Source organism: Pelmatolapia mariae, linkage group LG16_19 (assembly GCF_036321145.2).
Source record: "Pelmatolapia mariae isolate MD_Pm_ZW linkage group LG16_19, Pm_UMD_F_2, whole genome shotgun sequence".
In the NCBI taxonomy this organism is placed as follows: domain Eukaryota; kingdom Metazoa; phylum Chordata; class Actinopteri; order Cichliformes; family Cichlidae; genus Pelmatolapia; species Pelmatolapia mariae.
In genome coordinates, this window is record NC_086241.1 from 3,058,184 (window position 1) to 3,081,047 (window position 22,864).

The 22,864-nt window shown below is 38.4% G+C and overlaps 1 protein-coding gene across 1 annotated transcript in view; it reads right to left on the reverse strand.

Moving 5' to 3' along the window:
* Positions 1–903: 903 nt before the first annotated feature.
* LOC134646383 (polycystin-1-like protein 2) overlaps positions 904–22,864 on the reverse strand; it is a 54,200-nt gene continuing 32,239 nt past the window's right edge. The window contains exons 14-38 of the mRNA XM_063500264.1: positions 22,719–22,839; positions 22,465–22,596; positions 21,324–21,437; positions 20,637–20,751; positions 20,318–20,541; positions 20,037–20,282; positions 19,473–19,574; positions 16,401–16,579; positions 15,930–16,076; positions 14,870–15,069; positions 14,566–14,777; positions 14,206–14,392; positions 12,799–13,039; positions 10,472–10,664; positions 10,194–10,290; positions 9,980–10,102; positions 9,611–9,796; positions 7,978–8,308; positions 7,709–7,842; positions 7,374–7,501; positions 6,156–6,316; positions 5,824–6,034; positions 4,869–4,970; positions 4,602–4,733; positions 904–1,110 (exon numbers count right to left, since the gene is read on the reverse strand). Coding sequence (XP_063356334.1) covers positions 904–1,110; positions 4,602–4,733; positions 4,869–4,970; positions 5,824–6,034; positions 6,156–6,316; positions 7,374–7,501; positions 7,709–7,842; positions 7,978–8,308; positions 9,611–9,796; positions 9,980–10,102; positions 10,194–10,290; positions 10,472–10,664; positions 12,799–13,039; positions 14,206–14,392; positions 14,566–14,777; positions 14,870–15,069; positions 15,930–16,076; positions 16,401–16,579; positions 19,473–19,574; positions 20,037–20,282; positions 20,318–20,541; positions 20,637–20,751; positions 21,324–21,437; positions 22,465–22,596; positions 22,719–22,839 — 4,225 coding nt within the window. The remainder of the gene's footprint in view (positions 1,111–4,601; positions 4,734–4,868; positions 4,971–5,823; positions 6,035–6,155; positions 6,317–7,373; positions 7,502–7,708; positions 7,843–7,977; positions 8,309–9,610; positions 9,797–9,979; positions 10,103–10,193; positions 10,291–10,471; positions 10,665–12,798; positions 13,040–14,205; positions 14,393–14,565; positions 14,778–14,869; positions 15,070–15,929; positions 16,077–16,400; positions 16,580–19,472; positions 19,575–20,036; positions 20,283–20,317; positions 20,542–20,636; positions 20,752–21,323; positions 21,438–22,464; positions 22,597–22,718; positions 22,840–22,864) is intronic.

Sequence of the window (22,864 nt, forward strand, 5' to 3'; positions counted from 1 at the left end):
CTCAAAGCACACGCTCTAGTACATTTTAACTCACACACATCTGTTAATGTTTCTGACTTAGTGACACTGCAGAAACATACTTCCTCTTTTCTGGGTCAGCGTGACAAAGCACCCTCATATGGAAAAAGAATAGAGGATGGACCTGATAGACGGACCTGAACCATGTTTAGCAGCTCTGAGTTGAATATTAAAATGATCTTTGCCTGAGTTTGGCTTGTTAATGCTGTTGTGGCTGAGTGGAAGTTGAGTCTTGTTGACCGTGCAGGAGAACCCTGCAGCTTATGTTACATTTGAGACTTTTGCTTTGCTGATTTGTCTAATTTATGTTACCTTGAATTTACTGGTTAGTTTTATGCACCAAAAACTTTTTGGTTAGGTTCATGAAAAGTGGTTGGAATTTAAATATCTCAAAAGTGCTTGAAAATCTATTTTGCAGTGTCTGTGAATACTGTATGAACAAACCAGTTTCAGTAAGCTCGACCTGCAAGGACAGCGTGTTTTAGAAAAATCAAAGCTGTTTGGGGGATATTAAATTAATAACAGTGGTTATTAGAAACAAACACATGAATCACACACATGAATGCATTTTTCTCTTTATTTTAAAGCTGAAACATTGATTATATGATTACGAGACACATACAAACTATATACTTACAATATATGTATGAAATATCCATATAGTTCTTATGTTTTTGGCAACCTGAGTATCATCGTTGCAAAGAAAACGACACTGAGTCCAACATGCTCTAAATATCTTATTTATCTCAACACATAATGTATTTCTGTGTGTTATGATAAGCTATTACACATATTCACAAAACAGTGCAGCATGCTCTGACCTGCCAAGAGGGAAAAAAGCAAAGGATAGGAGATAACGCCATGGAATAAAAGTACAGTACGTCCTTAGAGGTTTACGTATTTGTCAGACATCTGAAAAATGTTGGCATCAGGAGAAGAAGTGTTGAAGATATTTCTGCTGTTATTTTGGACCAAGCCACAGCCGCCGCTCACGTCGGACTCCCGGGTGTCTTTTGCATGTTTACGTTTGATGCCAAAAAAACTGCAGATTTTCATCAGCATCAGGTCGACAATCTCCTCCTCTTCAGAAGGCTGGGTAAGAAAGCACAGATTCAAAATCCATAATAAAGAACTGCAGATGGCAATGCTCTTTTGACCATTTGCACATATTCGTGCAAGTTTGAAATACAAATCCTAAAATGTGGGTGTACAGTTCAGCTCCTATGGTTACTTTTTTCCACAAACTTTTCCTCAGAGGACAACAATAAAACCGCTGTGCTTCCTCACTTACATCAATGTTTTCCCTTTGTAAAAGCATTTATTTGAAAAATAGAAATAAATAAATAAACCATGCTGGAAGTGAACTGTTGCTGTGACTCCTGTTTAGGAGTCCCACCCAGCGACTTAGAAAACCATTAAAAGTTAACAGAATGGACACTGTCTGAATGCAGAATGCTTTAACTAACACTGAGAATTACACCTCAGGTCAAAACCAAACTGGCAGAAACAGCCTGCTGGTCTGGAGGCAATTTTTGGTCAGTTTGATTCTGCTGCTTTTTATTCTGCAGAATATTTTTAACCTGGCATCCTTAGTGAAAGATTTTATTTTATTCTTTTAGCTGTCTGAGATAAACTGTGCAAACAAGTATCACTGACTACTGAATTATGTAATGTCTCTTAATTGCCACCAGTGAAATAGATCATTAAAAACTTTCACAACCCTCCAAAGTGCCCTGAGTTAATCTGAATAATTGCAGTTATGTAACATTGCACTTAAAAAAAGAACATGTCGGATTCAGTAGTGGACAGTGGTTGCATACAATTGTTTTGCTTTGGCAGAAACTTAAACAACTAAATTAAATCAACACAACTTATTCATATTCAATAAACCTGTGCATTTTGTGTCGATAAAACATGATTGAAACCTGTTTAGATGAAGTAAGATGAGCTCTTGGAATATTTTAATCCTTCACAATTTTGTCACTTTATTCCAACACTATTCACTAACTTTTATCCCAATACTACTTGTTGTATGTTCAACAACGTCTAGAGTCTGGTTAACATAAGAAGTGAATGGATTTACAACAACTTCCACCCTTCTATCTTTATCTGGGTTGCAGGGGCATAACCGAGAAGTGATAGGGTAAGAGGAGGGTACACTTTGGACAGCTCACCAGTCTATTACATAGAGACAAACAACCATTTGCACTCACATTCACACTTATGGGTAACTGTGGGAGGAAACCAGAGTACTCAGAGGGAACCCACTGCAAACTAGCCAGATTGTGGATTTGAACCCATGACTTTCTTGCTAGGAGGCCACAGCACTAACCACTACGCCACCAATCCAGGTTTAGCAAAAGTAGGAAAGCTATGATTTCAAGGCTTGATGCAGAATTTTCTGTATGTTTTTGTCCTTGACAGGTTAAACCACAATAATTAGCAATAGCATACACATGGTGTGTTTATAGTTGTCTGCCTCTTATAACTCCAACGATTTTCCTGCAGTTTGAAATCTCATGTGATCTTGTGACTCTTACTAGATCCTATCATGTCATCTCAACAAGAACAAATTAAGTTGTTGAATTTCATGCAGATCCTACATGATTTAATTACGTTCACCATAGAAACATGAAATTATTTTGTTCAAATTACAAGTTAGACTTTTGTAAATGTAACAACCACCCAATTTCATTTTTTTCAGTGCAGAACTCACTGCATTTAAGCAGAAGCTGCAGAGTTCACAGTCTTTCCTGAATAAGAAGTCAGTACTCTTCCTGAGATAAATACACATTTCTATCAAAAGGACAGGAAGCAGACAACATGAACGATAGTGGAAATAATAAAATTCACTCTTGCACCCACAGATTATGGGATACTTTGATGTCATTACCTAAAACTACTGGCTGCTGTGCTCGACTTCTGCGTAAAGACTAAGTTGTGTTTTCAGGAACCATATGGGCTGTCTTACTTACAAAGTGACAACTTTAGAAATGTTATCTTAGCGTTTTCAGATAGCAAGCCAGACGGCTCCTGCCTGACAATATCAGCATTATCTCCAATCCCATCGGTGCACACAGCAAGCTGCTTCTGTCTAACGAATACCAACAAACAGTCTGGACAGCAAATTGTAGCTTAAACTAGAGTGCAAGGAAACCTTTTACAGGAATTATTGCTAATTAGCATAATAAATATATATTTCTCCAGACATTCTCAATCATACTTTTAAACTGACTTCACTTTTTTTGTCTTCTTTTAGCTTCCGGGTCTCTGCTGATGAATAAATGTTCTGTCACAGAAGCAAATTCTCTTAATAATTACTCTACGAGATCAATGTGTACTTTACTGACACGACAAAAGCGTTTGCCTTCTCTGCTTTTACATAACTGACACCCATAAAAATGGAAGCGACACAGCCAAGTGTTAGGAATTTGTGGCTGTTCCAGTTTGGTTTCATGACTTTAGTGTTTTATATTTTGAGTTCGACTTTTAATTCCTCAACCTTTCGGTTTGCCTGTTACAGCACGGGTTGTATTTGATTTACTGTTAAAAACTCACACACAGAGACTTCTGATTGGATAATAAGGAAGTCTGCTTCTCGTCCACTCAAAACCTGAATGTAATGTTTTTGTGAGCTTCATTCGTCTGGCTTTTAAGCTTAAATTTCAATGAAGTTTGCCCATGTGTTTAGGAGGTGCATGACAGAGTAAAATTTTGTTGCATTTAGATTTTTAAAGAAATGGGAGATGGTTACTGCCTGTGGCCTGGAAACAGCTGGAGTAAAATGTGGATATTTGCGAAGTAAACTTAAGACATCACACAACAGAAAAAAAGTGTCAAGAACAGACTGACAGTGTCAACTGATTAGCTTTTTGTAGGACATGTCGTCTTTTCTCTGGGTACACTTTACACTGGGAACCAGAGTTTATAGAAAATAAGCAAATTTTACTTTTTTTCTTCTTTTGGCATATCAGCCTATCGCTTCTATGCTCTTGTGACACATCAACCCTCTGCACATCCTCCTTCACATCTATGGGCCTATTTTTCAGGTGTTCCTCATGGCAGCTCCTTGCTGCTCTGATTTAGTCAGAACCAAAGTTCCATCCATCCATCCATCCATTCGCTTCTGCTTATCCTTTTCAGGAACCAAAGTTCCTATCTATACATTTCTCTAGATCCACAAAGACACAGTGAAGCAAAAAAAAGGCACCTGTGCTTTTTTGTGGCATGAAGCCACACTGCTGCTCACTGATGATCACTTCTCCTCTTAACCTAGTTTCAGCAACTCTCCTATGTGATCAATTTTATCCCTGTGTAGTTACAACAGATCCTCTCATCCCATTTATTTTGAAAACTGGTACACTTCTTTTCCTCTTTTCCTCTCACTCGCCAATATTGTCTTAAAAAACCTGGTTAAAAAGTCCATCGGGGTAATGCTCAGCTTTTATTCCTCTAGAGCAACAATATCAGCTGAGTTATTCAGTAACATTTAAAATGAGTGAACTACTCAACTGCTACTGAATGATTAAAATCGTATGGTGAGGATAACTAAAACACAGAAAAATGATCCTGATTTTTGTTACCTTGTGGTATTTTTGCTCCTGATTGAATGCCACGAGGATCACCGAGAGCAGGAGATTGAGCACCACGAATGTCAGAAAAACTATACAGGAACCAATGAGTAACCCACCAAGCACAGGATTGCTGGCCAGGACCTAGAAGATAGTGCCTCAGTTAGATGTTATTACAACTTTGAAACTAACTGACCAAATTGGAAATGACAGAAAAAGAAAATGTTGACTTAATGTGTGCTTTGTTAAAACAGCAAATCCTGAAACGATCATTCTCACCTCATCATAGTTAAAGATGCCTATCTGCAAACCGATGAGAGTCATGAGAGCATCCATGAAAGTTTTATAAGAGGATAGGTTCCAGCCATAAATCACGTTACACTAAAGGAGAGAAATTACCATTAGATCAGCAGAAGGACCGCTGAGATCATTCCTGCCCATCATGGATTTCAATTTTCATTAAATAATCTCGGCGATAATGGAGTGAGGTTACTTGATTGGTATTTCACACACCGTTTAAAGCATAATGACACTGTACTATAACAGAATGAATTAGTTTAAATTTACGAATGTAATAAAGACCACCTGCCCCGGCTCTCCAGTCAACGCTCATCACTATTCAAGTACTCTGATGCACACAGTGGAAAAGATTAGCATCAGCTGTCCTTTTGTTTTGGACTTTTATGTAATTTATCAAACTACTGGATGGTTTTAATTTAAATTATATTGATTAGACAAAGTCAAATGTTTCTGTGTTTCCAAAAAGTTGAGTTCTTGACTTTTAAAACATTGTTTATTTTACTAAAAAGCATATTTTCTCAAATTATTAAGATAATTTAATCTTTTTAATTAATTTTCAGAATAGATATTTTTTTAAATCTTTGTATTAAAGGCTTTAGAGAACATTTAGAAAACTGCTTTGACTGAGCAGCGCCGTTAAATCTGAGAGAAGTTCTCTTTTCAAGTTTTCCAAAGTGTTATAGTTTTCTCCTCAGATACAAGGTTTTAAATAAGCATTCCCCATCTTATCTTAAAGACCTCGGAGTACTCTTCAGTGGAACCAGCTTACAGTTTGGATTCAGGAGACAGACACTGTCTCTACTTTTAAGATTAGGCTGTAATTAATAACCCTCCTGACCACCACCAAAAAAAGCGTTCTTGTTCTTGTCCATGTAAATACAAAATTATTTATTTGCGAGGAGTAAAGATTTGGTCAAAGGAACCAGATACTTACTGCAATAGAATAAGCCAGCAACATGATCACAATGATCAGAAGAAGACCACTTATGCTGGTCCAGGCTCGCTGCAGTGCAGCTGTGATCATGTTCATCTTTGGGTTAAGTCTAAGCAGGTGCCACAGTTTGAAAGTGGCGAGCAGGACCAGGAAAGCCATCAGATACTGAAAAAGTGATTCTGATGTGCCTGTCTGGTAAAAACTGACAAACCTATAAAAACAGGAAAGATGTGGAGTAAAAAAACAACCCACCAAATAACACCAAGCATGGGAGAGGCATGTTTTTGCAGTTAAACAGCTAAAATTAAAGCAGAGTTTTACGTTAATCTCACTTGTCGTTGTGGTTTTGGTAGTATGCTATATCACGGTTCGTGATCAGAGTCCTCTGGATAAAGGCGGCCACGGCACTCCAGCTCAGCAGGATGATAGAAAGCTCCAGAAGGTTCCATTTGCTCTTGAAGTAAAGCCAGCGCTGCTGCTTCATTAATTTCCCCTTTCCAGGAAAAAAAGTGAGAGCAACAGCTCTTATGTAATCCAGCACGAGGTTGTCTGCATGCTCATGCATTTGTTGAGGTTTTAGCAGGAACACCACCAAACATATGTTGATAATTTGCACAAATAAAAGTGCTGATTTGTCCCATGATGCCCAAATGCATGTGAAAATAAGCATCTGATCATATTTAATGAAAGTCCAAGTGCTCACATAAGAGGTTTTTAAATATAAGCATTTACTGTATACTGTTTATCTAACCATAAAAATCTTTATGAGAGAGCAATACAAAGATAGATAAAAATAGCACTGCACATTTATGGATATTTAGGCTTCTTAATAATTGAGATTATATGTTGTCTAAAGCTCTTACTGTAGTTCATTTAATATGTGAATTTCAGAGGGGGTGTAGCTACATGACATCTTGACAGATTCAGTAAAATAAGCTGTGTGCTTATGTCACCATAATAATCTTAAGGGACTGCAACAAAGGGCACACAATAGGAGCTTATTGGCTCAGAAATTACAGTTAATGGTCGACACCCACGATCACAAAATGAGCCTGAAAGAGGTGAAATGACGTGATTAACATGTGACTCAGTGATGCACTAAAAAGGAAAATGATTATTACGAATGACAAAGAAGATTAATGCTATTACATCAGCATCAACTTTGTAATTTCCTCGTAATTACAGTACAGTAGAGCTGCACAGCATTTGACATGCTCTGATTTAGCTGCTAATTGCTTCTGGATTAACAGGCAGTAACGACTTAATAAAAAATTATTAATAGAAACATGCAGAGTGGCTTCATTGAGTGTTCAGCCTCACGACACTCTCGTAGTTAATCCACGTTAGACTAATTCTTGCCGGTCACGGTAACAAACAGTAACTGCTCACTCTTATGAAAATAATGGTCAGGAAACCAAAAAATGATGATGATGCCAGTCTTAGTTTGTTTAAACCTCATTGGCTAAATGAAGTTAGTCTATTTAACTGGATACATAGATAACAATATTTGGAAATACATTACATTATGTATTATTAATGTTTGTATTTACCTGATTGAACATGTAATAGAGGATGAAAAGCATATAAATGATCTCAGCGGTCATAATGCAGATGTAAAGGCCGTCACCTGGCAGGTAGAGATGAACACTCTGCATTTCACTGTTTAACTGAAAGGCTCCTGCAAAGTCAGTGAGAAGACTTCACTTACATGCGTACAGCTTAATGTGATCTCAATCATAGGCTGAAGGAGTGCTCAGTATGAAGGTGTAAAAAAGGGAATAAATGTAGATTGCAGTTACATATGAAAAGTAATAAAATCTGATGTGTTATCCATTCTATAGAGTCTTCTTTAACAAAGCTTTAAATGCATTACAGTTCTCCTTACCTACAGCAGGGGACTCCAGCAAAAGCGTGACAATGCAGAGGAGATTCACATTTGCATTATAAACAGTGAACTCAACAAAGATGGCCCGCGTGTACATATCGAACCACATATTGTTGAACAGATAGTCGAGGGTGCTGTGGATAAAGATTAAAGAATTAATGCTGTTAATATATTCCATATATTCATTTTAAAAACCAACTAAGAAGACTATTAACTCTCAGACAACAGAGCATCTTGGGTAGTCTTTCGATTTTTCTTAAGGTACAGACCTGGTTGCAGTTTGTAAATCTGGGCCGAGCTCCACTGAAAAGCCTCCCCCTCTGTAGAGCGCCAATTCTCCCCAGACGGGATAAGCTCTGAGTTGAGAGTCTGTCTGGTACGTCCAGGGACTGGAAATGCTTGCAGAGATGTTATTTCCAACAGACGTGTTCCAGCCGGGTCCATAGGAGCCCATGTCCTCCGCTTCCCATGAATATGGAGCGCTACAGTCTGGCACCATCTTTAGCAAGGGGCCTGCAATCTGACACGAGTTCTTCTTCACTCTCAGTTGACGAAGACGTGCATTTCCCAGAAGCTTCGAGTTTCCATCAGTGATGAATCCTGGAACACAGTATTTTACATTTCATTCTTGTTGTCATTTATTTTTCATTTGAGTAGGCTACGGTCTTTTTAGGTCGTACCTACACGCACCTGCCCAGCTGCAAAGATCATCGCAGTTCAGGATGAGAAACCTTTGTGTAGCATGTATATATTTATAGATTTAGCTAAAAGGTTCAAGTCAAAGCACTCTAACATAAGCTGGGAAAACTGTCATGTGTCTTGTGTTGACAAGATTAAAAAAAACTAGACCTCTGACCTTCACCTCAAGATCTGAATGTGTGTAACCCTTTTAGTTGATGCACCTATGGTATAAATTCGAAAGTCCTAGCTTATCTTGTTCTCAAGTTATCGTGTTTACAAAGTCGGGTGTCCATGCTGCCTGCCTGACCACCTGGCAGGATGACAACAGTACTCCACCAACCTTTAACGGCTGAGGGGTAAAAGGGCACATGTAAAAAAGAGGTGGAAAATATAGAATAATAGATAATAATAATCTGTACTTCCTGCACCAAAGTTCATATTTGATATCGCTGCAATCTCAGTGAAGACTTAAGGCACAATATTTAAAATAATACACAGATATTAATGAAAAGACATTTGACACAAAACAGTTGCTTTGACATAAAGCTGGATTAATCTGTTCATGTGTTCTGCTTTAATAAACAAAAACATCTTCTAAAACTTTTATGAGATAACAAAAGGGGGACAAGAGACTTTGCCAAATGTCTCACTCTGTATGTCTAAATGTATTAGCAGAAGAAAAGCTAGCTCTTTGATGCATGTCAAGCATATTATTGTAAAGCAAATGTGAAATAATCATATAGTAACCTGTCACTAACATCTCACTGTTATTATGTTAGATACAGGAGAAAAAAAATCAGCTGTTTTTTGCAAACCATCGAATCGAACATACACGTTCTGTGTTATCAGCTAATTCACCTGTTCGTGTAGATGTGGTTATATCCCTTCTGTATGTTCTGCTATTGGAACGTTCTAAAAATAGTTCAACACTAACCCTTAAAAGTAAGAACACAACTAAACAGTGAAGCAGAATAAACAGCTTCAGGTCAGAAATCATGACTCCTTGTTGAAAGTCATCAAATTGCTTTCCACTTTCACTCTGATAACATACTTGTATGGACTTTTGTTGCTCTTTGCAAAACCATTTCTCCGATATTCCTTTGATAACAGTCTACTGAACCTGCCGATTAGAGGAGGTGGCCAGTAACTGGCAACGTCTACAACAGTGATAAAAGTGAAGCCCTGTCCTGTTTGACTGTCATTTTTGTGACGAATATTTACCTGGATATTGTCCGAAGAGGTTACTGAGTAGAGATGTGTTGGCCCAGTTGAATACATCTTGAATTGCCATGGTGGCTGGGGCGTTTCCACAGAAGCTTTGTGTAATGTGTGTGTTTAGGTAAAAAGCATTTGGATCTCTCTGGCCATGTGCCACCAGCAGCAGCATCCACAGGAACCCCATGTAGACTGAAACATACAGTGGGATTAATTCAAACCCAGCATTAATTTCAGGTCAGACTTACAACATCCCTGGAAGATAAGTTGTAGTCAAAATTTTTTTTTTTTTTTCTGCAGTTCCTGTCCTTGATGAAGATTTCCTTCACTTTGTTTTAATCAGGTTAATTCGCAGTTCTTTGTGTGTCTACTTACTCAGTATCTCCCTGATTAGAGCAAAGGCTTTCTGTTCCAGCATCCTGTTCCTCCTCATTTTTTCTACGTCTGCATGAGGCGGCGGCTCATAAACACTGCCATAGCGCACAAACATTTGTTCACCTGTGGATGAAGTTTGTTGCCAAAGAAATGTTCAGTACTTAAACAAAAGAGGAAGAAAGTATACTTTCTAGAGTATTTCTTGATATTTTACCGATATTTCTGTGGTTTCTTTCAAATTGAACATTTTGAAAATCTTCCTCGTCGACTTTTTTAATCACAAGAGCAAAGAAGATTGCAAAACAAAGCACCTGTTTTGAGAGGCATGAATAAATACAGTGTTTTATTTCGAGTAAATATTTAAATTTACAAAAAATGATCTCTATTAGAAATGTTAAATTATAAGAAAATTTTGTAACTGAAATTTTAACTGTGCAGGAAATCTTAAACTACCATCAGGGTATGTATATAACAGACAAATGTTCTTCTCACCTTCAGCGGCTGAATAAGGAGGACACTCTGAAAGAAGGAAATAACCATGGATACCAACCAATTTATGGAGCGCGGTTTTCCAAATTTCAAGCCATACAGCATTGTGAAATAGCCTGATACGACACTGGTTGCCATCACCAGCAGCCAGCCAACAAAAATAAACCACCAGGGTAGACCTCCGTGACAGCACGTCCTTTTTTTCTCACCGCCATCACCATCAGTGCTGTCTGACGGACTGGCCCTGTAAACACGGAGTGACAGAACAGCAAGTAAAATTACATTTCCTTTCACCAATATGAATTTCAATAGCATTAAAATGTAACTTTACAGAGCAGTGAGCAATGAATAAAAAATATTTTTGCAAAGTAGTAGGCCATTATCCTAACATCGCGTATACATCTTTAAATCAGTACTGCTCTCCATATTATACTACTTTAGGGCCTTCACCATATAAAGCACCTTGAGGTGACTGCTTTTGTGATTTCCTTCTATATAAATAAAACTGAACCGAAAAATGGAATTGAATATGCTCAATAATGCAGAGGTAGGAAGTACAACTATTTTGTTAGTCATGTACTTGAGTATTTATGTTCAGCTGTTAACTTTTACTCTACATTTTTACCCAAATATTTGTACTTTTTACTCCTCACATTTTCAAACCAGGCTCATTACTTTAGGTTTAAGACAACTTAGGGAAGTTTTTATTTCACAGCTACCTTCAAACATCTGAGTGATCTGAGCCTAAATGGTGGGAACAGTAACACAGAAAAGTAATCCTATTGCTGTATCTGTCACTGGGGCTTTACACATACACAGAGATTAAAGAAGCAAAAGCTTTTGATAATTCAAATTTTTTTGCATGATTCATCATGCTATAGTCAGGGGTTAAAGTGGGCTGGAACATTGCACAATTCCTTGCTGCAGGAGCGAGCATAAAGGGAGAAACATTTTGTAATTTAATCTCAGCGAATATCAGCAAACCCAAACTGTGTGCAGTTTGTCACACAGTGTGTCTGCTAGCCAAAGGTACAGCTGCTGTAAGATAACAGACATGGACAAAGATGTGAGAAAAACAGAACAGGAGGGGAAGAAGAGATTCATGGTTGGTGTTAGGTTACATGAAATGTAGCAGAGATGAATCTGAATTTAAGCTGATGACATCCATCCCCTGAAACTGATTGAATAGTAGCACAAAGGTCAGTTAGCATTGCATAAAAACACTTGATATAAATGTTCTGTCCCGTAGATAAGGACATAACCATGTCTACAGGAACAGGTGAACTACTTTTTACTTTCTCACTTTGAGTACATTTCAGAGCCTGTATTTTTTTTTTTCATCTTTTACTTGAGTAAACAAGTTGAGTCAGCTTTTACTGGAGTATTTTTTTTTACTAAGTACTTAATATGTTATTAGTATTTTTTAAGAACCTGTACTTCTACTTAAGTACTTTTTTCACCTCTGCAGATCAGCAATTTGACTTCAGTTATTTTACTCATAGAACACATTTTGCTGATTTAAAACTTGGATGAAATTAAAAAAAAAATGTTTTAAAATGATAATCTTGGAACGCCTATAGTTTTTATTGTTTATTTTTGAAGTTTAAAAAAAAAAATTGTTTAATATGTAGGGTCATATTTTGATCCCTGTGACAGACTGGCGACCTGTCCAGGGTGTACCCCAGCTCTCACCCTAAGACAGCTGGGATAGGCTCCACCGCCCCCCGCAACCCGGAAAAGAATAAGCGGAAGCAAATGGATGGATGGTCATATTTTGGCTAGTGAAATTTTGTGCTCTAGCTTAACGTATTTTAATGATTGAATTGTGCTCTATTTTGATTTACTGTGAGTTTAAAAATGGTGTTTGTTGGTCCTTTTTCTCATATTGCTTTTGTAATTTCTTTGATAATTCTTACAGAACATTGCTGAGGTTTTGTTATTGCTTTCATATGTAGGGACATCTGTCTTTTTAAAATACTTTGCAAACACGTGTTGGTTGAATGCGAGCCAGGGTATTTAATCTAGACTGTGCATGTGTCAGTCCCTGAGGAAGACTTGGAGTCGATACACGTTGGTTTGTTTTGCTTGCTGAATTGTTGCGAGAACAAATTTGTTGCATGATTTTATCCTCAGAGTGCCTCAACAACCTCCGTCTTTATGTTGAGTTTTAATTTTATCAATTAAAAGCGTTGCAGTGACTATAATAATTAAAACAAAGACATACAGCAGCTATAACCGCAGCTAATTCCTCCAAGATAAAATAAAATGTTCTAGATGGATGTGACATCTAACTGCACCAGCAGGGTCCTCTTATAGAGTGACTTTCATACGTTTTGTTGGTGGGTTCATCTGGAACGACACTGTTGGATGCGACGAGTTGATCTTCAAGCAACTCCTTCATGCTCTGGACTTGCTGCAGCGCCTGTTTGTAGCTGTGTGGATTCGGGAAGCCTGAGGGACCCAGCTGACTCAACTCACTGTCGATGTGACACAGTTGTCTGTACAGATACTGGCTTTTGTTTCTCTTCTTTTGAATCACCCCCTCTGCAGATGCGGGATAAGTGCTGCTATCTGAAAATGTACATACGTTGTTACTTGGAACTCTCAAGGAAGCACATGATATGATGTGTTCAGAAAGAGAAAAGTGCTTTGTTTGCAGAAATGTGATTTTTGGCAGCATTTTCAAATTCTGTCTTTATTTGTTTCAAACAACCACTTTGTCATATAAGCAAGTATCTTCTGGATGATTTCAGAACTCTGCAGTCTCCGTCCTTTCAGGCAAATTTTCATCTTTTATGCCTCTTCAAATTACCCGCTGATTAAAAACAACGTCCATCAAATTTGACTATAGTAGCACGCCACTTAAATTTGCTTTGCATGTTATTTAAAAGCAAAATAACTGACATCAAACTGTTTGTGAGACCTTCTGATATGTAAGTACTAATATACTGGGCTGGGTGAAGCAGAAAAAATGCTCTAGCACTTCAATTTGACCCATACTGCAAGAGCTGTGATCATAAAGCTATCTACACTTGTGAAAAGTCCAAAGCTATAGGCCGAGTTAGCTGATCTCCCCTCTGGTTTGTATCCAGAGGCACTCGAAGACATGAATCCTATTCTACGCACTCGTATGTGGTGCAGAGTTCACATGTGAAAATTTGTGTCCAACTGACTCAGCTGACCCCAACTGACCCCAGCTTCAAACCAAAGTACTTCTCAGTAGAAGCCGCCATTGTGTCAAACCCCAAAGGCAATGCATTGCTCGAGGAAGATGCAGCATTCACCATAAATTCATTTTCTAGGCTCAGACAGTCAGCGTGTTCTAAGGTAACATCCTAAAGAGCCATGAAACAGAGAAGATTTGCTGTACACCGCTTCAGTGTGGTGTGTGCTGATACTCAGTGGCACGCACCATAGTTGAAGAGGCAGGTGATTTTGGCCTCAGCAGCACAATCATTCATCAGCAGGCGCCAGATTTGGCTCCCTGCAACTTTGCTCTTGTTTTTAGAAAGCTACTTGCACTTCAGTGGCCACTTGATCTCCTCCAGTGTGTCACAATGTCCGTGCTTCAAGTTTAGTTTAGTTTTTCTAAACAGTACAATGTTGAAAGTGATATAGAAGTACCCAAGAATATGTTCTTAACCGGCAGGTCACCCAAACTTAAACAAGATGGGGGTTTGGGGCAGTGTTGCAGCACTTTTGGTTGATCATGATCAATTATTAACACGAGAACTCACCTGATAGCTGAGGCTGTGTTTTTGTCTCGATATTTTCACTAGCTGTGTTATTCTGTGTGATTAAGTCTTTCAACATAGAAAGAATAGCATTGACATCATTTTCTTGTTCAGGCACAAACTTAAACTCCTTGCATGTGACGTTGCTTTTCATCGTCTTAGAGAGAGAGTGGGCAATTCTTGTGATGTCCTAAGGGGAAGCACATTCAATACCAAATTTTGATACCAAATGAAGTATATGCATATTAGATAAATTCTTCTAAACCCACAAAACCATCAGTATTTGTAACACGTACAAAAAGGTTTGTCATAAGGCTATTGTTTAATATTAAATGCAGAAATACAAAAACAGGAAACACCTACCTTAATGATAACATCTAAAGACACTCTGTTAGTCATGTCCGTTGTGGCAGAAGAATCTTGTGTGTTCTTTTTCTTTTTTTTGCGCTGGCAACAAGAAAACTCCCGAGGACGAGTGAATCTGAAAATACTGACTATGAGGATATTGACGGGAAACATGATGAGGGAACTCTGAACTCCAATCATGAACTGCTGCCAAGTAAACTCAAAAGTTCCTGAAAATACAAATAAGAATTAGATGAATTAGATCTGGACTTTTTCACACTTTTTTAAAAGTAAATTTAATGGCAATAAATTTTTGATGTACCTAGGTCCATTACTTGCTCAGAGGGGTCTTTTGGGATCCCATAAAACATGATACTGGTTAACATGGTACAGAGCAGCAGAGAAAAACAGCAGGACACTCTCTGCACACGGGTGAAGTGGCTGCTCGGTGGCCGACTGATCACCGAAATCCAGAGGTGTCCATCTTTGAAATCCTTTGTTGTCTTTGTGAAGAACAAATTACTGAAAGATAAAAGCAACATTGTAAAAATCAAATGTTTTAAACCTTCATAGACAGCTAATTAGTGATGGATTAGCATCACATTTTAATCTTTTTCTAATTCCTGTAAAACACTATTGTAGATCTGAAGCATTTGGAGGTTTTAGGGCCCAACGAAAAGCTAATAATCCCCACTAAATCACCAGATCAGCGCTTAAACCAAATATTTAGGTACTCAACTGGGATGAGAAGAAAGTGGCAGCTTTTACTGGGTTTCATTTCATCTTTGGAAATTCAGCTAAATTCAATTAAAGTCAGATTTTTTTTTATTTTTTCAGCTGGTTCCCTTAGGAGTCACCATGGTAGATCATCTGCCTCTATCTCACCCTATCCCCAGCTTCTTCTGTCACACCAACCCACTGTATGTCCTCTATCACATCATCCATGAATCTTCTCTGTGGTTTTCTTCTTTTTCTCCTGCTTGGCAGCTCAACATCCTCTGTCCAGTGTGTCCACTATCCCTCCACCTCGTATTTTAATCATACCTGGGGGGTATTCAATCACTAGGGGGTGATTCAAAAGAAGAGAAACAAAATTTCTTTCTGGTAGCCTTGTGAAAGTCCACAATCACTGGTAGATTTTTCAACAAGTTGAAAAGTAAATTCTGCCTGCTGGTTTGTGAAAGTGAATTTTCATTTTAAAAAAAATGATAGTTTACCCTGCCTGCTGCAAACATAACATTATCCAAATGGAACTCCAAACCATGAATTCGATTGAATCTGCATTTGATCAGTACTCCCATTCTGTTTCATGTTCAGCCTCTAGACAGAGTGCTTGTACATGTAATTCTGCTACCAAACGTACCACCAGGCTTTGCGCTTACCCGAACCTCTTTAGATCCATCTCTGTTGCAGCAGGAAATATTTTATCGAGGGAACAGTCATCAATGTCTACCGACAGCCAGGAATTACATAGAAAATGCCATTTCTCCTCTGTCTGTAAATCCTGCACCATGACATTGCCTACGTACCTGAGAAAAGGCAAACAATGTAAATGCAAGATGCAATCATGTGACCTCTGCTTTGCTCCACGTGACACCCATAAAAATCAGTAGAAGACATATTACTTAAAATGACAGCTGAATTGCATTTAAAGACCACGTTTTCCTTAAAAAAGCAACAATAATCATCTTTAAGATCAGTGTAATTGGGACCTGATTCACACTGTATTCACCTTAATGTCCAATCATTGTGGTGTTCTAGGTCAAACAGTATGTTTCTAATGACTCAGAAAATACCATAATTGTTGAGATGCCTTTCTTTTGTGTGGCTGTGACATTTCTTTTTTTTCCTACCAGGCAGAATGGCTTCCTGAATTGTTGTGCCATAGTCTGATGCCCTGCAGGTCTCCCAGGGAGAAGGGCGTAGTTAGCAGGAACATATCCACTGCTCCCCTTTCAAACACACGTTTCTTTGAATCTGTCAAGTGGTGAGGCTCGCTGTGTCCTTCTGTACCCAGCAGAGTAACTGTCACCTAAAATAATCAATTTTGTGCATGAAAAGTATAAAACTGAAAACAATACCATTCTGATTCCATATATGAGAGCAATGGTAGCGCTATAGTACTGCTTTAAACAGTTACAGGCAATATATTAGGGAAAACTTCAAATAGTAATAGAAATACAGACTTGATCAACTTTCGTCTATTTTGTACAGTTTAACCACTGTAAAAATAACAATTAAGATTTCACTGTGTGTAAGTGTGAGAGTCTGCGTGCAGTGCATATGATACACACAGTGCTGTGCATGTATTTATATTTTGCTAGGAAACAGGTTGCGGAATTTCATTAAACATGAGCAAACATGCTCGTAGGTCAGTGTTAACAGCAAGAAAAACATCCCCGACGTTAAGACACACAATGTTTTATCATTGTTTACAAAACTGGTAAGATGTTAGCAACAAGTAGAAAAGTAAGAATTATGGTCTTTTACCAAAATACTTCTATACAGTCTGTTTTATTCGTTTCTTTACTTTCCATCCAGAGGAGTTGCCACCGGTTGGACATAAAAAAAAATGCATGTTTAAGCTCCACTCTCATTAACTTTCTTCTTCTTCTATTCTATCTGATGAGATAGATATTAAAGCATGAGCATGTGCCTTTTCTTTAATATGTAATTGCATACATCAATCTGGGAATACAGAAAAGAAAAGCCACAAATAATGTACTTTTTCACATAAAGTTACTGAAAGAAAAACAAATCACTGAAAAGTTAATACAGACAGAAAATACGTGTGATGAGATGAGCAGCCTAAGTGATCAGTACAGAGCTTGTGCTGAAACCCAAGTGCAAATCTGCCTGTAGCTTAGTGTTAGCAGAACATGCTAAAAAACCACTTATATTATTATCTTAGTTTTGGGGCCTAATGTGTCGGCAGAAAGAGCAGGTATACGAAGCCCACCACCTAACAAAAGCTGAGTATTCACAAGCCTTTTTTAGAACTCGTCCTTGTGATGGAGCTGATGGAGCAACCCCAGAAGTCTTTGGTTATTGAGTGCTTCACGGTGTTTCACTGTCAGGGAAACATGAAGAGTTGCTGAATAGCGTATTGTGTATTTGGGTAACACAGATGAAAAAGTTCTTGTTTGTGGTGAACAGTGTTGGTCAAGTTACTTGAAAATAGTAATTAGTTACTAATTACTGATTACTTCTCCAAGAAAGTAATCCTGTTACTTTACTGATTACTTGTTTACAAAAGTAATTAGTTACTTTATTACTTAGTTTATAAAAACATAAAACACAACCTCAATACATAATAAAGCAAAAGACCTTTCAGCCCAGTTCTACTTTTTCTGCATAATCCATCTGTTACATCCTGTGAGGCTGTGGGAGTGTGTGGGCGTGGTGTTGTATTCTCCCTCTCCTCCTCCTTCTTTCTTGCCCCTCCCCTTGTCTCTCTCTGCCCCTGCCTTCTCCTTTAGGGCACACCTGCTGCTCATCTGCCCTCGTTTATCACCAATTGCCCTCCAGAGGTGATATAAGCTGGAGGAGAGCAGTGTGGTGGGGGGGAGAGGCTTCTGGTGGATTTCCTCTGTGCTGGTCAGTGTGTGAGTCTGGTCTAGGTGTGGAAAAGGCCTGCTGTGTGTGACCAGCCCCACCGTGCGTGGCTCTTTGTGAGTAGCTCTTAACTGAGCAGTGGTTTTCCTTAAGTGTCGGTGGCCTCCATATTTTGTTTGGCCTGCCTAGTTATTGCTAATAGCAGCGTTGCTGTCTTTTTCTGTTGAAGCCTTATAGTTGTTTTCTTTGTTGAAGTGGTCACCATCTCTTTGGGTGGACCTGTCTGATTTATCATTAAAGCAGCGGTGCTGTCTCTTTCTGTTGTTACTATTTATATGGTTATTGAGTTAATTGATTATAATAAAGATTTATTTTGTGTTAAATACCTCTGCCTGGCGTTCCTTTCATTTCAACCCGGATCCAACTGTTACTGTCCCCCACCCTCTTCGCCTAGCTTTCATGTGGTGACGTAACACCATCATTATGTAAAATGTAATCAAATGAAAAAGTCTCTTTTTAAAACTTGTTTTATTAGTTTTATTCTTTTAACTTTAAGCATCAAGCAAAAATTAAATTATATGCAATATTCTCTGTGAAATGTGTTTAACATTTAAACCTATTTTCTGCATATTCCAGCTTATAAAATAAAATGTTTTGTGTTTGCACTCACTCTTTCAAATAGATGCAAGTAAAACAGCAAAAATAAATAAAATCAAAGACTCAGCGGCACTGAATCCTGTGGCTCTTAAATCTGTTTTCATCTATTTAGCAGGAGTTGGGCAGGTGGAGGTTTGCCCAGTGCCTCAGCAGTTATGTCAATGGGAGGATCCGTGGCGGTGTGCTCGGTGCTTGCTCAGATTTGATGTTTAATTTTTCGCTGTAAAAAGAAGTTTTCTTTCCACGCAGAGTGAACAGCGAACGCTAATGTTTTTGTCACTTACAGAATCAAACTCAAAGTAATGCCAGTACATCCACGCTTTAAACGCTGCATGGTCGTACCTTCTCTCCTGCACTCCATATTATCCATTGTTGATCTGCACACGTCCGTTGCTGCCACGGACGTCGCACGCTCGTACGTCCTTGTCATGAGACACGCTCACAAACAAAATCACGGTTTAGTAACGCAGTAACACAGTGTGCTTATGGGAGAAGTAACAGTAATCGAATTACTTTTTTGGCAATAGTAATCCCTTTTCTCGTTACCTGAAAAAAGTAATCGGATTACAGTAACGCTACTGCCCATCTCTGGTGGTGAAATTGTAAAAAGATGAGCTGCTGATAAGCAGACTGAAAACAGAGAACATGCATCTCATGATGTTTCCCCAAGTTTAACATAACTATGATAAGTATGACTCACTGAAAACATGTACCTGAGAGGAAGTGGAGGCTCCTATACGATGCCCGGTACAGACACTCAACAGGTAGCGATACTCATCCATTGGATCATTGTCCTCCAGCTCTGTCACCTTTACCTGTTATTCAGCCAACAAGCAAAAATATTATATGGACATGAGATGGAGACGCTATTCCCAAATAGAAAAGCTGTTCACATATTAGCGTTCAACTATCTATCTAGAAACTATCTATCCAGAGAGAGAGTTCATGTAAGAATATAGAAGATACAGAGAGATATGTGTGTATTTTAGAAGTGGCTGAAATGACCTTAAGCTTCAAGGATCAAACAGATGAGAAGTGAGCTACAAAGTCTTTCTAGTTATTTTCTTTATTCTCTAACTCATACACCTCCAGGTTTTCTCAACATCAAGCCTCCCCTGGAGCCTCAAACACAACTGTTTCCACATAAAACACCTCAGACCAACTAACATATACGTTTTGTTTTTTTTGTGTTTTTTTAAGATATATAATATTCCTGGGAAACAGACGAGCCTTTTGTTATTTTTAATCTGTTCTTCAGTCCATGAGAGATGCGGTACCTTGACTGTGTCTTGAATATCTTTTCGTCTTGCCCACACAAGGACCAAGAGATATGCCAAAAAGAGTGCCGCGACGAAGCACACAACCACAGGATTATCGGCAAAGGTTGCAAATAGCTCAGCAGTGCGTGACGGGTCGACAAGGTTGGGAGTGACAAAGAAGGAGTTCCCAAAGAAGGTGAGGTGGTTGCAGAGGCACTGGGTTTCTGAATGCGTGGTATTGGCACCAACCTTGAAAGAGAACAGCTTATATTTCCATTATTGTTTAAGCAACGCCTCACTGTACGTGTAGCAGACTGAAATGTTGCACTTACTCTGCATCCAGAATTGCTCCAGTCAAGTAGTGATTCATTCCAAAATTTACATGAGGTTGTGATGGGCGTAATTGATAAACTGGCATTGATAGATTTTATACCTGGGCCCACTATGGGTCTCACAACAAGATAATGCACTCCAGTGTTTCCCTTTAAATCCTCAGGGTGCAGGAGCCATGTGTATTTCTCCTCTGTGCAGGGACACGAGACACAGTCAAATCTCACTTCAATCACATTAGAGGTGAAAAAAATCTTGTCACCACAATTAAGCAAAGACATTTCTTACCTTGTGTGGCTCCCTGCTGAGGCATCTCTGTTGCCGCTACATAATTTGTCTCAGTAGGGTAGTCATTATAACCAAGGAGGACTTTGAAGGGTAAAGGAACCTTTGAAGGCATCATCTTTAAAAGGTTGGACATGCAAGACAAAATCTTATGAATGCGCAATCTAAAATAATAACTATATTCCACTTTTATTTCAAGAAAGTTATTTTTTCAGATTTTCCTTCATGAAAGAATAAAGAATATAATTAGTAAAACTATGATTGGCTGTAGTCATCATAGTGCTACAGTGTAGCAAAAATATGAAGTTTTAGGGAGGATAACAGCGTGGCTCTACATATTTGGAATGACAATCTGTCAGCGGTTGATCACTATGACATTATTTTACATCAAATAAAAATTCTTCTAATGTAGGTGATGAAATGTCTGAAACTGGTAAATTCATGGTCTCCAGGAGATGACCTGCAATAGCTGATCTTTTAATGCAAAACTGCCATGTTAAAATTTTCTTTAGCCTTGTCTTGTAGCTACACTTTCTGCTAACAGTTAGCAATATTAGCATGGTCACAAGCAAAAGTCACGCTAAACAGAATGTGCTCTATGTATGTAATGTAACCATAATATCACTGTCCACTAAGCATGTTTACTTCTTCTAATTTCAGGAGTCGACATAAAAGAACAAGTCACTGAACCTTTAGCACCAGGGTAGAGTTCGCTGAAGGAATATTAATAACCGTTGTGCTGAAGTTCCCCAAGTCCAGAATAGTGGTGTTCACTTGTTCTCCAGCAAACCGTGGAAACACGACCTGAAGTCAGATGTTAGAAAGCGGTTATCCATTGTTTCAAAACGTAGTTCCTTTAGCATATTTTAAACTTGTAAAATAGTTACATGCAGATAACATATTAATTAGTACTACTACTACTATTAATTGTACTACTACTTAAAAGTAGTAATTCCTCCCCAGAATTACATCAGGCCTTTTTCTATTATATTATTTTTTTGTCATTGAGTGAAAGTATTTGCATAAATATTTAATCCTCAAGTAAAATATGACTTAGCACTTGGTGGAGAAATTGTAAGCAGTAAAATGTTTCTTGTAGGTGGTCACCACCTTCTCTCACATCTAGGGAGGGATTGTAGCCCAGTCCCCTTTACAGAAACTCTCTAAACTCTCCAGGTTTCTTGGCTGCTTCTTGGTGACTCACAGTTTCAACTTCCTCTCCAAATTATCAAGCTCTGGAGATTGGTTAGGCCACTCCATGACCTTATTGTGACACTTTTTTAGCCAGTGTTTTAGCCAGCTGTCACCTTCTCACAAAACGTCTTGCTGATGGTCTTGTAGTCCAGATGCAGATCTACAATCTTGTCCATGTTTTGTCTCGGCCATTGTGGTGGACAGTTTGGAATGAATGACATTGATTCTGTGGACAGGTGTGCTTTATGCACATAAGGAGTTTAGATTGGGAGTATCTGTAACTGATTGATTGATCTGTGGGATCCAGAATTCTGGCTGGGTTTGGGGATCAAATATTTCTTTCTGTTATTCTTGTCTTATGAAACCCATACGACAACTACTACCTGGAAAGAAAAGCACAAAAGTGCTTTCATTTTCAAACCAAAGAGGGATGATTAGTTACATTTTTTAACTAATCACTCGTATTACAGATGGGTGTGTTATGGATTGGTAGGAATCCTGGCCAACAGATTCACCTTCTCCATTTCTGTCACAAAACTATTCTTAATGTGCATTTCTCAAAAGTCCCCAGAAACAAGTCCTCTCAAAAGGAGATTGAAAACAGTAAGTGTGGATGCTGTACTGTTGCTACACTGACCTGAATATCCTCACTTAAGTTTTCCACAGGGATAACAGACCCTTCTTTTGTTGTGAGGGATAAAGAACCTACGAATCCGCTGATGTCCCATCCCACCTTCCAACAAAATGGGTTTACATCTAAGTTCAGCATCTGTAAGTGTAATTCAAAGATCAGGTCAGACATTAGACGTTAGGATGATTGAGCAAAATTGATTTACACACATGTACATATCCACAGCACAAACACTCATAGGCACACGGGTATTGACGTACTCGTACATCCACTGGTTTGTCTGAAGGAAGTATGGTAGAGGGTAGTTGTGGGAGAGAAAATGTGACGCAGGTAAAGTTGGTAATATTTACGGAGCCTGTGTACAAGACTGCTGGTAAAACTCTGTAAGAAAAGATAAGGAGATCCA